At 48.2% G+C, this 14,462-nt stretch overlaps 1 protein-coding gene and 1 long non-coding RNA gene across 3 annotated transcripts in view; both read left to right on the plus strand.

Annotated features, from left to right (window-relative positions):
- Window positions 1-116: 116 nt before the first annotated feature.
- The window catches only part of LOC141986040 (uncharacterized), a 36,177-nt gene continuing 21,831 nt past the window's right edge, over window positions 117-14,462 (plus strand). The window contains exons 1-2 of one of the 2 annotated variants that reach the window (XR_012639112.1): window positions 117-1,065; window positions 14,086-14,199. This is a non-coding gene — a long non-coding RNA (uncharacterized LOC141986040). The remainder of the gene's footprint in view (window positions 1,066-14,085; window positions 14,200-14,462) is intronic. The other variant, XR_012639111.1, reaches the window with a different exon arrangement.
- LOC141986032 (uncharacterized) lies at window positions 5,497-7,109 on the plus strand. Its single transcript, XM_074950199.1, has 2 exons — window positions 5,497-6,295; window positions 6,875-7,109. The coding sequence occupies exons 1-2, from the start codon at window positions 5,713-5,715 to the stop codon at window positions 7,105-7,107; spliced, it is 816 nt and encodes a 271-aa protein (XP_074806300.1). The 5' UTR covers window positions 5,497-5,712; the 3' UTR covers window positions 7,108-7,109.

Genomic DNA, 14,462 nt, shown 5'->3' on the forward strand with positions numbered 1-14,462 from the left:
CCAGCGGATCATGAATGTGAGATATTTCCCGGGCCTTCGCTCGCTGTTCCCGATGGGTCTCTATTTGGCGCTGACTAGACGGCTGAGGTTGAAGGGTGGGGCCTAGGCCAGTTTTCTCTGGGGAGCCCGCTGAGCCCGGAGCTCCTCTACTCCCAAGCTGTGTAAGAGGAGCTGGGGGAGCGAGAGGCATTGCGCTCCCGATCCTCCCTGCCATAGGTTCTACCCCCTTCTAGGAGATGAACTGCCCTTGTTTGAAGGGGCAGAGGGCCCATGCAGTGTGTTCCTCTCATAATTGGAAGATGATAGGGAGGGGGATCAAGCAGATGGGGATGGAGTGCCTCACCCCTGTCTTTCCCCTCCAGCAGTTCTCATTCCATCTGAAAGCCCAAGAGCAGCACTGCTGAGCTCTGTGGGGTGTAGAGCAGGGTAGGGTTCTTTTTTACTATTTAAGAAGAGACTTTAAATGAGGAAATGCAGTGCAGTAGGTGGATAGTGCACTGGACTGGAAGCCAGGAGACCTGGGCTCTGTTCCCAGCTCTGCCCCTGATGAGCATGTGGAAGTAATGCTTTCTACCATCTCCATTGGGCTAGGAGATGCATTCTATCCTGGCGCACGATGATCTGACCTCAGCTGTTCACGCTTTTGTCACCTCTCAGCTAGGCTACAATAATGTGATGTATCTGGGCATGAAGCCTTCAGCTCTCAGGAAACTCCAACTAGTATAGAACATTGCAGTGCATCACCTCAGCAACACGGGCAACTGTGAGCACATCACACCTGTCCCCTGCTCTCTACCCTGGCTTCTCAGAGAATATCGAGTTCAAGGTCTCAGAATTTATCTTCAAGGTGTTCCACGGCCTGTGCCCAGGATATCTAAAAGACAATCTAAAGTTACAGGATGAAGACCATGGTTGACAGCTTTGCTTCTCTGGCACAATGGAATCTCTACCACAAGGGTAAAGTTTGTCTGTGCATGAGACAGAGTTTTCTCGGGGGTCAGTTCAAGAATGGAATGAACTCTGAGGGCCATCACAAACCTCATCGCCTTCTGCTCAAAGGGCAAGGTGCATTTCTTTGACCTTACCTTCTCGAATATAAACACATAGCTCTGTGTGTGTGTGTGCGTGTGTGTGCGCGCACCGGCAGCCCTCCTATCAGCTCTCCCCACTGCCTCCAGTGCCTCCTGACCACTGGCGGGCCCTGCGGATCAGCATCTCCCCCCGCTACCCCCCAGTGCCTCCTGCCCACTGCGCACAGCTGTTTGCATTCTGGGGGCGGGAGGAAGGAGCGAGGATGCAGCGCTCTTGGGGGAGGGAGCAGAACTGGGCGGGAAGAGGCGGGGTGGGGGTGGAGCAGCGGTGGGGCCTTGGGGGAAAGGGATGGAGTGGGGGCAGGGCCTGGGGTGGAGCTGGGGGTCGAGAACCCCCGGCACTTTGAAAAGTCAGTGCCTGTGGTATGTTACTATTTAAAAAACCCTTCCAAAACATTCCACGGGACACACTTCTCCCCCTGGGGAAAGGATGAGAGAACAACCACCACATAACAAATGTTAGTAATGTGCTACTGGAAGGTGCTCAGATACTACAGTGATAAGCACAATATAAAAATCCTATGGAGAACAGAATAGACCTGCTGTGTGATTTTAGGCAAGTCACTTCACCTCTTTGTGGTGCTATTTCTGTAGTAGGAGGATATAAACATAGAGAGCCATGCTTTAAGCAGCAAATGGAGAATTCCCTAACCACGAAGTTCCCCCACTTATTAAGATCCCTGCTTCTACACATCCTGGTCCCCTCTGGTACCTGGTGAAGGACCAGGTACTCTATAAGATTAAAACCTAAATTATAAACCAATGTGTATACACACAGCAGTTCAAAATAAACTTCAGTTCCTTAAAACTATTTAAACTTCTATGTTCCCCTTTAAATAGTCTTGAACAGTATTCTAAAGATCAGGTCTTTAAGGGGGTTTTGATCAATCTTCCAGATGTGTTCTCACTTCTGTTGAGTTTGTGCATGGCATTCCCTGTGGAGGGGGCTCACTTCCTGACAAAGTACCAGCAGGCATAGGCGCCGACTCCGTGGGTGCTCTGGGGCTGGGGAGCTGACTCCGTGGGTGCTCTGGGGCTGGAGCACCCATACGGAAAAAATGGTGGGTGCTGAGCACCCATCGGTAGCCCCCCATCAGCTCTCCCCAGCCCCCAGCGCCTCCTGCCCACCGGTGGACCCTGCGGATGAGTGCGTCCCCCTCCCTCCCTGTGCTTCCTGCCCGCCTGCCAGCCTCAGTCAGCTGTTTCACAGCATTCAGGAGGCTTCCGGGGGGGAGGAGCATGCTCAGGGGATGGGCGGAACTGGGTGGGCAGAGGCAGGGCAGGGGTGGAGCAGAGTCAGAAAGAGGTGGGGAGGTGGTGAGGCCCTGGGGGAAGTGATGGAGTGGGGGCGGGGCCTGGGGCAGAGCCAGGGGTCGAGCACCCCCAAGCACTTTGGAAAGTTGGCACCTGTGCCAGCAGGTCCCAGATCCTCTCTTCACTGGGTTTGGAGTTTTCACTAGTTAGGATGTGGGAGATTGAGGAGTTCAGAACAGTTCCAGATATCTGAGAGCTTTTGAGCCAAACTTTGTTCCCTAGCTCAAAAGGTAGTGCTTTTGTTCGGTAGCGCTTTTGTTCTGTGCTGAACATTGATGTTTTGTTGCTGCTGAATTTTTATTTTGGCAACCTATTTTCAAAATTCCTGCAGGTTGGTCTACTTAGGTTTAAGTTGTATTTGTGCCACAGATAAAGGCATCCTTAGTCATCTTCCCGTGAGAAATTCTGCTGGAGATAGTCTAGATGCAAGTGGTGTTGACTGATATGCCAGGAATGCTTTATATGAGTCCACTGATTTTTCAGAACATTTTGTAGTCTACACTCACTGGCAGATTATCCAATGGGCCCATGGGGCATGTGCCCAGGGGCCCTGGGGAAACAGGGGCAGGGCTGCGGGGGAAGGGGCAGAATAGGATGGGGCCATGGGCAGGGCTGCAGGCAGAAGGGGTGAGGCAGGTCCATGGTTCAGTGCTGGGACCACTCCACTTGCTCTGGCCCTGGCCCCAGGAGACCTTAATCCGCCTCTGTCTGCACTGCTCCTTCCACCTCCCCCTGTTGGCTCTGGGGGTAATGTGGACTACTAGTCTCATGTTCAAAATCAAAGTCCTGTGAAATTCTGGGAATGTTTCAGAGGTAAATTGAGGGTCATTATCAGATATGAGGATTTCAGGAACTCCATGACTTACATATATTGACTTTAGTTTCTGTGTGACCTTTGCTGATGAAGTCTGCGTACCTATAGCCAAGTCAAATATATCTGGAGAAGTAATCAACTACAATAATGTATATGTGTCCTTTCCAGAAAAACATCTGTGGCTACCCACCTCCAAGGTCTGTCAGGTAGCTTTGTAAAAAGTAATGGTTCTGGCAATTGTTTTTTTTTTTTTTTCTTCCTCTTGTTACATATATTGCAGTCCTCTACTAAGGTCCCAAGGAATTTGCCTACTCAGACTGGGCCACCATACAGGTTGCTGTGCTTGTGCCCTGCACTTGATTATACCTTGGCATACCTTGTGGATTGTGGAGAGTATCTGTTTCTGAAGTACTGCAGGGATAAGAATGAACTGGCCTTTGAGAAACAGGCCCTTGGCCATGTGAAAGTCATTTCAGTCCTGTCAGTATGATAACAGATCTGTTGGAAGTTGACTGCTTTATCTCCACTCTCTTTGGCAACATTGAGTCATTTTCTGGCAAGTCTGATTCTTTAGTTGTTCATCTCTAATTTGCTGAAGTCAGCTGGCAGATGCTGCAATTGCTGCCAGAACACGGTCAATGTAGACTTTGACATCTTTCTCTGAAACCTCTTCTGTTGGTGGCTACTCAACTGGGACTCTAGATAGAGTGTCCGCTGCTATGAGTGCGTTCCCTAGTATGTATGTTGCAAGAAAATCACATTAGCCATAGTCAAAATCTTTGAATCCTAGGTGAAAGGTCATCCAATGGTTTTGAACCAATAGTGCTATTAAGGGCTTGTGGTCTGTTTCTGTGTTAAAATTCAGGCAAAACAGATATGCACTGAGCTGTTCACAGGCCCACATGACTGCTAGAGCTTCCCTTTCCATTTGGGCCTACAGTTGCTTGGTTTCTGTGAGGCTTCTTGAAATGAGGCAGCCCCAGTAGCCTAATGGATAAGGCATTGCCCTCCTAAAACAGGGATTATGGGTTCAAGCCCCATCTGGGGTGAAGAGAAGTTTTTTGGGGGGGGCGGGAGAGCTCAGTAGTTTGAGCATTGGCCTGCTAAACCCAGGGTTGTGAGTTCAATCCTTGAGGGGGCCATTTAGGGATCTGGGGCAAAAATTGGGGATTGGTCCTGCTTTGAGCAGGGGGTTGGACTAGATGACCTCCTGAGGGCCCTTCTAACCCTGATATTCTATGATTGTATGAAGGAGCCAGTCTGTGGTCACCTTTTGTCTGCTTTTATGTCAGCACTGTTTCTAACCGCTATGAACATACACTGCTGCTACAGTTGTTGGGTAGTTTACCGAATATTGTGCCAAAACAGGTGGAGATGCCTATAGTTCTTTTATTTTACTACGTGCATTTTGTTGCAGCTTCCCCAAATCCAGATATTTTGACCATTAAGGAGATCTTTTAAGGGTTTTTTTAGATGAGCTAAATCTGGTAAGAATTTCCCAAAATGACTAATCATGCCCAGGAATCTTCTTATAGCAAAAACGTCTGTAGGTTCAGGTAAAGCGAGTAATGCCATCAGTTTGTCTGAATTCAGCTGAATTCCATTTGCTAATGATGTGTCGTATCTGCTTCTTTCCATGTTCACATTTCTCATTTCAGAGTGAGGCCAGCTTGTTGAAAGCATCTCAGAACTGCATGTAGTTGCTCATCATGTTCATTTTTATCTCTGCCGTATACTAACCCATCATCTGCATGGCAAAGGGTGCCAGGCAAACCTGAAATGATCTGAAAGAGTTTCTTCTGGAAATGTTCTAGTGCTGAAGATGTGGTGCTGAAGATATGGCAAAAGGAAGATGACCAAAACAGTACCTTTCAAATGGGGTGATGAATGTATTAATTCTTAGCAAGGGGGATTTGCCAGAAGCCTGCTGTAGCATCTAACTTTGAGAAGACTTTGGCTTCTGATAACTGAGTTAATTTCTGGTTAACTGAAGGAAGCAAGTATCTCTCTCTGCACATGCTTTTATTAATTTGTGTGAGTTCCACACAAATCTGGATTTTGTCATTGGGCTTTGGTACTACAATCATCCCTGGACTCCAGTCAATGGGTTCTTCTATCTGGGAAATAAACCCTCTATGCCCTGGTCTACACTAGGACTTTAGGTCGAATTTAGCAGCATTAAATCGATGTAAACCTGCACCCGTCCACACGATGAAGCCCTTTATTTCGACTTAAAGGGCTCTTAAAATCGATTTCCTTACTCCACCCCTGACAAGTGGATTAGCGCTTAAATCGGCCTTGCCGGGTCGAATTTGGGGTACTGTGGACACAATTCGACGGTATTGGCCTCTGGGAGCTATCCCAGAGTGCTCCATTTTGACCGCTCTGGACAGCATTCTCAACTCAGATGCACTGGCCAGGTAGACAGGAAAAGAACCGCGAACTTTTGAATCTCATTTCCTGTTTGGCCAGCGTGGCAAGCTGCAGGTGACCATGCAGAGCTCATCAGCAGAGGTGACCATGATGGAGTCTCAGAATCGCAAAAGAGCTCCAGCATGGACCGAACGGGAGGTACGGGATCTGATCGCTGTATGGGGAGAGGAATCCGTGCTATCAGAACTCCGTTCCAGTTTTCGAAATGCCAAAACCTTTGTCAAGATCTCCCAGGGCATGAAGGACAGAGGCCATAACAGGGACCCGAAGCAGTACCGCGTGAAACTGAAGGAGCTGAGGCAAGCCTACCAGAAAACCAGAGAGGTGAACGGCCGCTCCGGGTCAGAGCCCCAAACATGCCACTTCTATGATGAGCTGCATGCCATTTTAGGGGGTTCAGCCACCACTACCCCAGCCGTGTTGTTTGACTCCTTCAATGGAGATGGAGGCAATACGGAAGCAGGTTTTGGGGACGAAGAAGATGATGATGATGACGAGGTTGTAGATAGCTCACAGCAAGCAAGCGGAGAAACCGGTTTTCCCGACAGCCAGGAACTGTTTCTCACCCTGGACCTGGAGCCAGTACCCCCTGAACCCACCCAAGGCTGCCTCCTGGACCCAGCAGGCGGAGAAGGGACCTCCGGTGAGTGTACCTTTTAAAATACTATACATGGTTTAAAAGCAAGCATGTGAAAGGATTACTTTGCCCTGGCATTCGCGGCTCTCCTGGATATACTCCCAAAGCCTTTGCAAAAGGTTTCTGGGGAGGGCAGACTTATTGCGTCCTTCATGGTAGGACACTTTACCACTCCAGGCCAGTAACACGTACTCGGGAATCATTGTACAACAAAGCATTGCAGTGTATGTTTGCTGGCGTTCAAGCAACATCCGTTCGTGTGTTATCCTCAGGAGAGTGAGATATAATCCATGGTCACCTGGTTGAAATAGGGTGCTTTTCTTCAGGGGACACTCAGAGGAGCCCATTCCTGCTGGGCTGTTTGCCTGCGGCTGAACAGAAATGTTCCCCGCTGTTAGCCACAGGGAGGGGGGAGGGTTGAGGGGGTAGCCACGCGGTGGGGGGAGGCAAAATGCGACCTTGTAACGAAAGCACATGTGCTATGTATGTAATGTTAACAGCAAGGTTTACCCTGAAAGAGTGTAGCCAGTGTTTTATAAAATGTGTCTTTTTAAATACCGCTGTCCCTTTTCTTTTCTCCACCAGCTGCATGTGTTTCAATGATCACAGGATCTTCTCCTTCCCAGAGGCTAGTGAAGATTAGAAAGAAAAAAAAACGCACTCGAGATGAAATGTTCTCCGAGCTCATGCTGTCCTCCCACACTGACAGAGCACAGACGAATGCGTGGAGGCAAATAATGTCAGACTGCAGGAAAGCACAAAATGACCAGGAGGAGAGGTGGCGGGCTGAAGAGAGTAAGTGGCGGGCTGAAGAGTAAGTGGCGGGCTGAAGAGAGGGCTGAAGCTCGAATGTGGCGACAGCGTGATGAGAAGAGGCAGGATTCAATACTGAGGCTGCTGGAGGACCAAACCAGTATGCTCCAGTGTATGGTTGAGCTGCAGCAAAGGCAGCTGGAGCACAGACTGCCACTACAGCCCCTGTGTAACCAACCGCCCTCCTCCCCAAGTTCCATAGCCTCCACACCCAGAGGCCCAAGAACGCGGTGGGGTGGCCACCGGCCAACCAGCCACTCCACCACAGAGGATTGCCCCAAAAAAAGAAGGCTGTCATTCAATAAATTTTAAAGTTGTAAACTTTTAAAGTGCTGTGTGGCATTTTCCTTCCCTCCTCCACCACCCCTCCTGGGCTACCTTGGTAGTCATCCCCCTATTTGTGTGATGAATGAATAAAGAATGCATGAATGTGAAGCAACAATGACTTTATTGCCTCTGCAAGAGGTGATCAAAGGGAGGAGGGGAGGGTGGTTAGCTTACAAGGAAGTAGAGTGAACCAAGGGGCGGGGGGTTTCATCAAGGAGAAACAAACAGAACTTTCACACCGTAGCCTGGCCAGTCATGAAACTGGTTTTCAAAGCCTCTCTGATGCGTACCGCACCCTCCTGTGCTCTTCTAACCGCCCTGGTGTCTGGCTGCGCATAACCAGCAGCCAGGCGATTTGCCTCAACCTCCCACCCCGCCATAAACGTCTCCCCCTTACTCTCACAGATATTGTGGAGCACACAGCAAGCAGTAATAACAGTGGGAATATTGGTTTCGCTGAGGTCTAACCGAGTCAGTAAACTGCGCCAGCGCGCCTTTAAACGTCCAAATGCACATTCTACCACCATTCTGCACTTGCTCAGCCTGTAGTTGAACAGCTCCTGACTGCTGTCCAGGCTGCCTGTGTATGGCTTCATGAGCCATGGCATTAAGGGGTAGGCTGGGTCCCCAAGGATACATATAGGCATTTCAACATCACCAACAGTTATTTTCTGGTCTGGGAATAAAGTCCCTTCTTGAAGCTTTTGAAACAGACCAGAGTTCCTGAAGATGCGAGCGTCATGTACCTTTCCCGGCCATCCCACGTTGATGTTGGTGAAACGTCCCTTGTGATCCACCAGAGCTTGCAGCACTATTGAAAAGTACCCCTTGCGGTTTATGTACTCGCCGGCTTGGTGCTCCGGTGCCAAGATAGGGATATGGGTTCCGTCTATGGCCCCACCACAGTTAGGGAATCCCACTGCAGCAAAGCCATCCACTATGACCTGCACATTTCCCAAGGTCACTACCCTTGATATCAGCAGATCTTTGATTGCGTGGGCTACTTGCATCACAGCAGCCCCCACAGTAAATTTGCCCACTCCAAATTGATTCCCAACTGACCGGTAGCTGTCTGGCGTTGCAAGCTTCCACAGGGCTATCGCCACTCGCTTCTCAACTGTGAGGGCTGCTCTCATCTTGGTATTCATGCGCTTCAGGACGGGGGAAAGCAAGTCACAAAGTTCCATGAAAGTGCCCTTACGCATGCGAAAGTTTCGCAGCCACTGGGAATCGTCCCAGACCTGCAACACTATGCGGTCCCACCAGTCTGTACTTGTTTCCCGAGCCCAGAATCGGCGTTCCACAGCATGAACCTGCCCCATTAGCACCATTATGCATGCATTGGCAGGGCCCATGCTTTCAGAGAAATCTGTGTCCATGTCCTGATCACTCACGTGACCGCGCTGACGTCGCCTCCTCGCCCGGTAGCGCTTTGCCAGGTTCTGGTGCTGCATATACTGCTGGATAATGCGTGTGGTGTTTAATGTGCTCCTAATTGCCAAAGTGAGCTGAGTGGACTCCATGCTTGCCTTGGTATGGCGTCCGCACAGAAAAAAGGCGCGGAATGATTGTCTGCCGTTGCTCTGATGGAGGGAGGGGCGACTGACGACACGGCTTACAGGGTTGGCTTCAGGAGGCTAAAATCCACAAAGGGGGTGGCTTTACATCAAGGAGTAGTTCAGGCAGGACTTCACGGAGGGTTCCAATAAGAAATGGTGCACCTAAGTTATTGTTCTTATTGGAACAAGGAGGTTAGCCTGGCCTCTGATTGATACATGGCTAGATCTACCTCGCAGCACCTTCTCTGTGAGTGACTGCAGTGTGACCTAGAGGAATGAGTCCCCTAGACAGGGGAGGAGGCAAATGAGTACAAAACAAATCTGGTCTATTTCTTGTTTTGATCCACTCCATCTATCTTTTACATCTTTGGCTGGCAGCAGACGGTGCAGAAGGACTGCAAGCCATCCACATCTCATGGCTGCTCGGCAGAAGATGGTACAGTACGACTGCTAGCCATCCTCATCTCTTGCCTGCCTGGCAGAAGATGGCACAGTACGATTGCTAGCCATCGTCATCTCTTGCCTGCCCGGCAGAAGATGGTACAATACGATTGCTAGCCATCGTCATCTCTTGCCTGCCCGGGAGAAGATGGTACAATACGACTGCTAGCAATCCGTATTGCCTGCCTGCTCACCATTAGACGGTTCAATACGACTGACTGCATCACTAAAGAGAATGACCTGGTCAAGTCACCAAAAATTTAGTCCCTGCGCCCATGTCTGCCCAGGCGCTCCCAGCCGACGTGGCCAGGAGCACCTCGGACATGACGAGGACGGCTACCAGTCATACTGCACCATCTGCTGCCAGAAGGCAATGGGTTGCTGCTACTGTGTAGCAATGCCGTACCGCGTCTGCCAGCACCCAGGAGACATACGGTGACGGTTACCTGAGCGGGCTCCATGCTTGTGGTGGTATGGCGTCCGCACAGGTAACTCAGGAAAAAAGGCGCGAAACGATTGTCTGCCCTTGCCTTCACAGAGGGAGGGAGGGAACGGGGGCCGGACAATATGTACCCGGAACCACCCGCGACAATGTTTTAGCCCAATCAGAGTGCTCCATTGGGCTGCTCTGGACAGCACTCTCAACTCAGATGCACGATTGTTTGCCGTTGCTCTGACGCAGGGAGGGGCGACTGAGGACACGGCTTACAGGGTTGACTTCACGGAGGGTTCCAATAAGAAATGGTGCACCTAAGTTATTGTTCTTATTGGAACAAGGAGGTTAGCCTGGCCTCTGATTGATACATGGCTAGATCTACCTCGCTGCACCTTCTCTGTGAGTGACTGCAGTGTGACCTAGAGGAATGATTCCCCTAGACAGGGGAGGAGGCAAATGAGTACAAAACAAATCTGGTCTATTTCTTGTTTTGATCCACTCCATCTATCTTTTACATCTTTGGCTGGCAGCAGACGGTGCAGAAGGACATATTGCCTGCCTGCTCACCATAAGACGGTTCAATAGGACTGACTGCCGGACTAAAGAGAATGACCTGGTCAAGTCACTAAAAATTTAGTCCCTGCGCCCATGTCTGCCCAGGCGCTCCTGATCGACCTCACACAGGCGACCAGGAGTACCTCGGACATGACGAGGACGGCTACCAGTCGTATTGTACCGTCTGCTGCCACAAGGCAATGGGTTGCTGCTACTGTGTAGCAATGCCGTGCTGCGTCTGCCAGCACCCAGGAGACATACGGTGACGGTTACCTGAGCGGGCTCCATGCTTGCCGTGGTATGGCGTCCGCACAGGTAACTCAGGAAAAAAGGCGCGAAACAATTGTCTGCCCTTGCTTTCACGGAGGGAGGGAGGGAAGGGGGGGACTGACGATATGTACCCAGAACCACCCGCGACAATGTTTCAGCCCCATCAGGCATTGGGATCTCAACCCAGAATTCCAATGGGCAGCGGAGACTGCGGGAACTGTGGGATAGCTACCCACAGTGCAACGCTCCGGAAGTTGACTCTAGCCTTGGTACTGTGGAAGCACTCCGCCGAGTTAATGCACTTAATGCACTTCTGTGGGGACACACACACTCGAATATATAAAACCGATTTCTAAAAAACCGACTTCTATAAATTCGACCTTATTCCGTAGTGTAGACATACCCTATGTTCCAGTCTCTTTCATTCTTCTTTAACTTTCCCTAACAAGAGTTTAGGGATGTGACCTGGAGCTTTGAGAGCAAAGGGAGTTGCTGCTGGTGTCAATTTTATTTTGTGCCCCCCTGACAGCTTTCCTAGCCTTGTGAAGATTTGTGGATACATCTCCTGTATAGTTTGCTTTCTGCCATTAATGCATTCCAGTTTGTCTACTAGCTGTATTCCTTGTATTGCTGGCAATCCTAGTAGGGGAATTGTCAGTCCATGTATTACATATATTTGTTGAAGAAATTTCTGTCCTTTCTCCAGTTTCCCAAGGAACTGGCCACAGACATCCAATGGAAATGGCCCACCTTCATTATCGCTTCAAAAGGTTTTCTGTCCCCCCACCCCTCTCTCCTGCTGGTAATAGCTCATCTTAAGTGATCACTCTCCTTACAATGTGTATGATAAACACCCATTTTTTCATGGTCTGTGTGTATATAAATCTCCTCACTTTATTTTCCACTTTATGCATCCGATGAAGTGAGCTGTAGCTCACGAAAGCTTATGCTCAAATAAATTGGTTAGTCTCCAAGGTGCCAGAAGTACTCCTTTTCTTTTTGCGAATACAGATTAACACGGCTGCTACTCTGAAATGCAGTGTTACTAGCCCCACGGAGATTCTTATTTTGTCTTTGCAGATCTCCATCCCTGGATCAGTTATAATCTTCTTTTGGAATTGCAGTGATTGCTGCCCCAGTATCAATTTTAAATTTAAGGTTTCAGCTGTTTAGAGTCATGCTTGCATAACAAAGTTTGTATGTTCTGTTGAGGATATAGTCCCTAGAAATATGAACTCATTGTCAACTGATGATAACGCTCCCTCTTGGATTGTTCCACTGCTCTTGGTGAGGTGCATGCTATTGCAAAATGTCTCATTTTATGGTATCTCCTACATTCTGCCTCTTTACACTGTTGTCATCTGTGGCTTGGTGTTTTGCCACATCTTCCACAGCTTTTCCAATCTTCCCTCCTATGAAGGTTTTTTGGTTTCCCACTCTCTAATTGTGCACTGTTCTTATGTTTTAATTTGGTTTGACTGCTGCTTTCACATTTGTGCCTTTTCTCTTATTGTGTTAATGTTGTCTGATGCAGTCTCCCCTGTGCCGTTAGCACGTAAGTCAGTTTGCTGTTGCTTTATGGTTTCTTGTATTCTCATTTTTGCTGTATGTAAGCGGGGGAATGGTCCTGTTATTGTGGGGAACTTTCCTGGCTTATAAATAACCCCTGTGAAATGGGCTAGTGAAAGGATCTGAGTCCTTGCTCCCACTTCCTTTACCCAGAGGCCTGCCTGACCTCGAGGGCTCCTCTTCCACTTTCCTGTGTGGCAGAGTCCTTGTAACCCCAAGGCTGGGCCCAAGATTCTTGAGGGGCTCGACCCCCAACCTTGTCATGGTCACTTAGGAGAGGGGCTGGGGTGTCCCCACGCTGGGGCAGTGTTCCCTCTAATTTTTCCCACCCAGGTGCGGAATGAATTTTATTATGTGTGCCAATATGGATGTGTGGTGGGGCTGGGTATGAGTGGCTCAAGGCTGGGGCAGAGGGTTGGGGTCATAGGTGCTGGAACTAGGGGCGTGGGGGGCATAGGCGCTGACTCCGTGGGTGCTTCGGGGCTGGAGCACCCATGGGGAAAAATTGGTGGGTGCTCTGCACCCACCGGCAGCCAAGCTCCCCGCCCTGCCCCACCTCACCTCTGCCTCCTCCCCTGAGCGTGCTGTGTCCCCGCTCCTCTGCCTACCTCCCAGCGCTTGCCGCCACCAAACAGCTGTAGCAAGCTCCGGGAGAAGTGGCTGCACTTCTTTGATGCTGTATGTATGTAAGTTTTTAGAGGACTTTGGTATGAATTCTGCTACATAAATTGAAATGTTAGAGAAAAGGACGCCTATGTGAGGAGCAGACTAATATACAGCGTGGGGTAATTTGCAGGTACATTTGAACTCCTCAAAAAAGTGAGGGAGGGAAGTTTTATTTAATTATCTGCTTTAAATATGTTGCATTTGATCTATTTCATTTGAACTTGCAAATAGTTTTTATATTTACTGCAGCTACACGCTCATTCAAAAACTGCACAAATAGCATAGCGTAGAGGTTGTATTCTTTTTGCTGAGTTTTAAGTAGACACTGTTAGGTTAGAAGTCATTTTAAAAAGTTTCTTAACCACCATCTAACAACTTAGATTATTAAAATTAGAACAAAATTTCTTTCACCACCAATATTTGATTATTTTCTGAACTGCATGGTGAAATAAGACTTTACAATTTCACATTTATTTTGAGTCTGTTTCATTTTCTCATGCACTTGCACAAACTTCAATAGTTTTGGGGTTCAGATTCTACAGAGAATGTTTTAAAGGGCAGCAGTAACTTAAATTTGGCATAAAGTTTAAGTTTGAGGTACACAAGCTTTCAGAAAGCAAAAGATGAACAAATTGGAAACATTTCTCTGAACTGCAACAAATCCATCCGATTTTTAAACAACTTCCTTTGTAGTGGACATTGTAGCACTATGATCCTGAGAATGAGAATAATAAAATTGACATAGTTCAGTGTGAGACAGACGCAGAAAAACAAGCAGCATGTGAATAGCAAGAACCAAATTGAATTTTTAAAATGTCAATGTTTAGTAATCTAAGCCATTAAACATAAAAGATTTACAGGATGATTTTTAGTAGATGATATTCCTTGAATTTTGAACGCGCACTGTTTTCATTGACATTTAAGAAATATTTTGTGAACATTTTTAATACTAAGTTTTCAAACTTTTATTTTAAGCAACCTGCATTTGGGGCCTGACCAACCTGGCAGTGTCGCTATAAATTAGGGTAATCCAATAGAAATGGTCACATTTGACCCCATTAGTATCATTTATTTATCCACAATCACAAAATCCCCAAATTAATATTTGCCTAAAATTTCAAGTTTAATGAATGTCACTTATTATATCACTGGTATTACAGGTATTGAAATGGCACTTGTATCTCACCTGGAATGACTGCAAATTAATTCTTGGCACCAGATGACATCAGTGTAGCAGCGAAGTTCCAGTTTGATTCCAAGACAGCACAAAATGTGTAAGTTGGCTGTTTTCTGTGTGATGATTATGATGGTGAAGAGCCTGATCACAACCCTTGCTCAGACAAGTAGCCTTTATTTACATGAGTAGTTCCACCGCTTTCAGTTAGACCAGTGATTTTCAACCTGTGGTCCGCGGATCCCTGGGGGGCCACAGACTATGTTAGATCCCAGAGTAGTCATTCCATTTTTCTGATCTATCAAAAGTATGTGAATACTCCCACCTACAGGTCAAAACCCGGAAGTGTTACCGTAGAAGCCA

This window comes from Natator depressus, chromosome 1 (assembly GCF_965152275.1).
Source record: "Natator depressus isolate rNatDep1 chromosome 1, rNatDep2.hap1, whole genome shotgun sequence".
Classification (NCBI taxonomy): Eukaryota; Metazoa; Chordata; order Testudines; family Cheloniidae; genus Natator; species Natator depressus.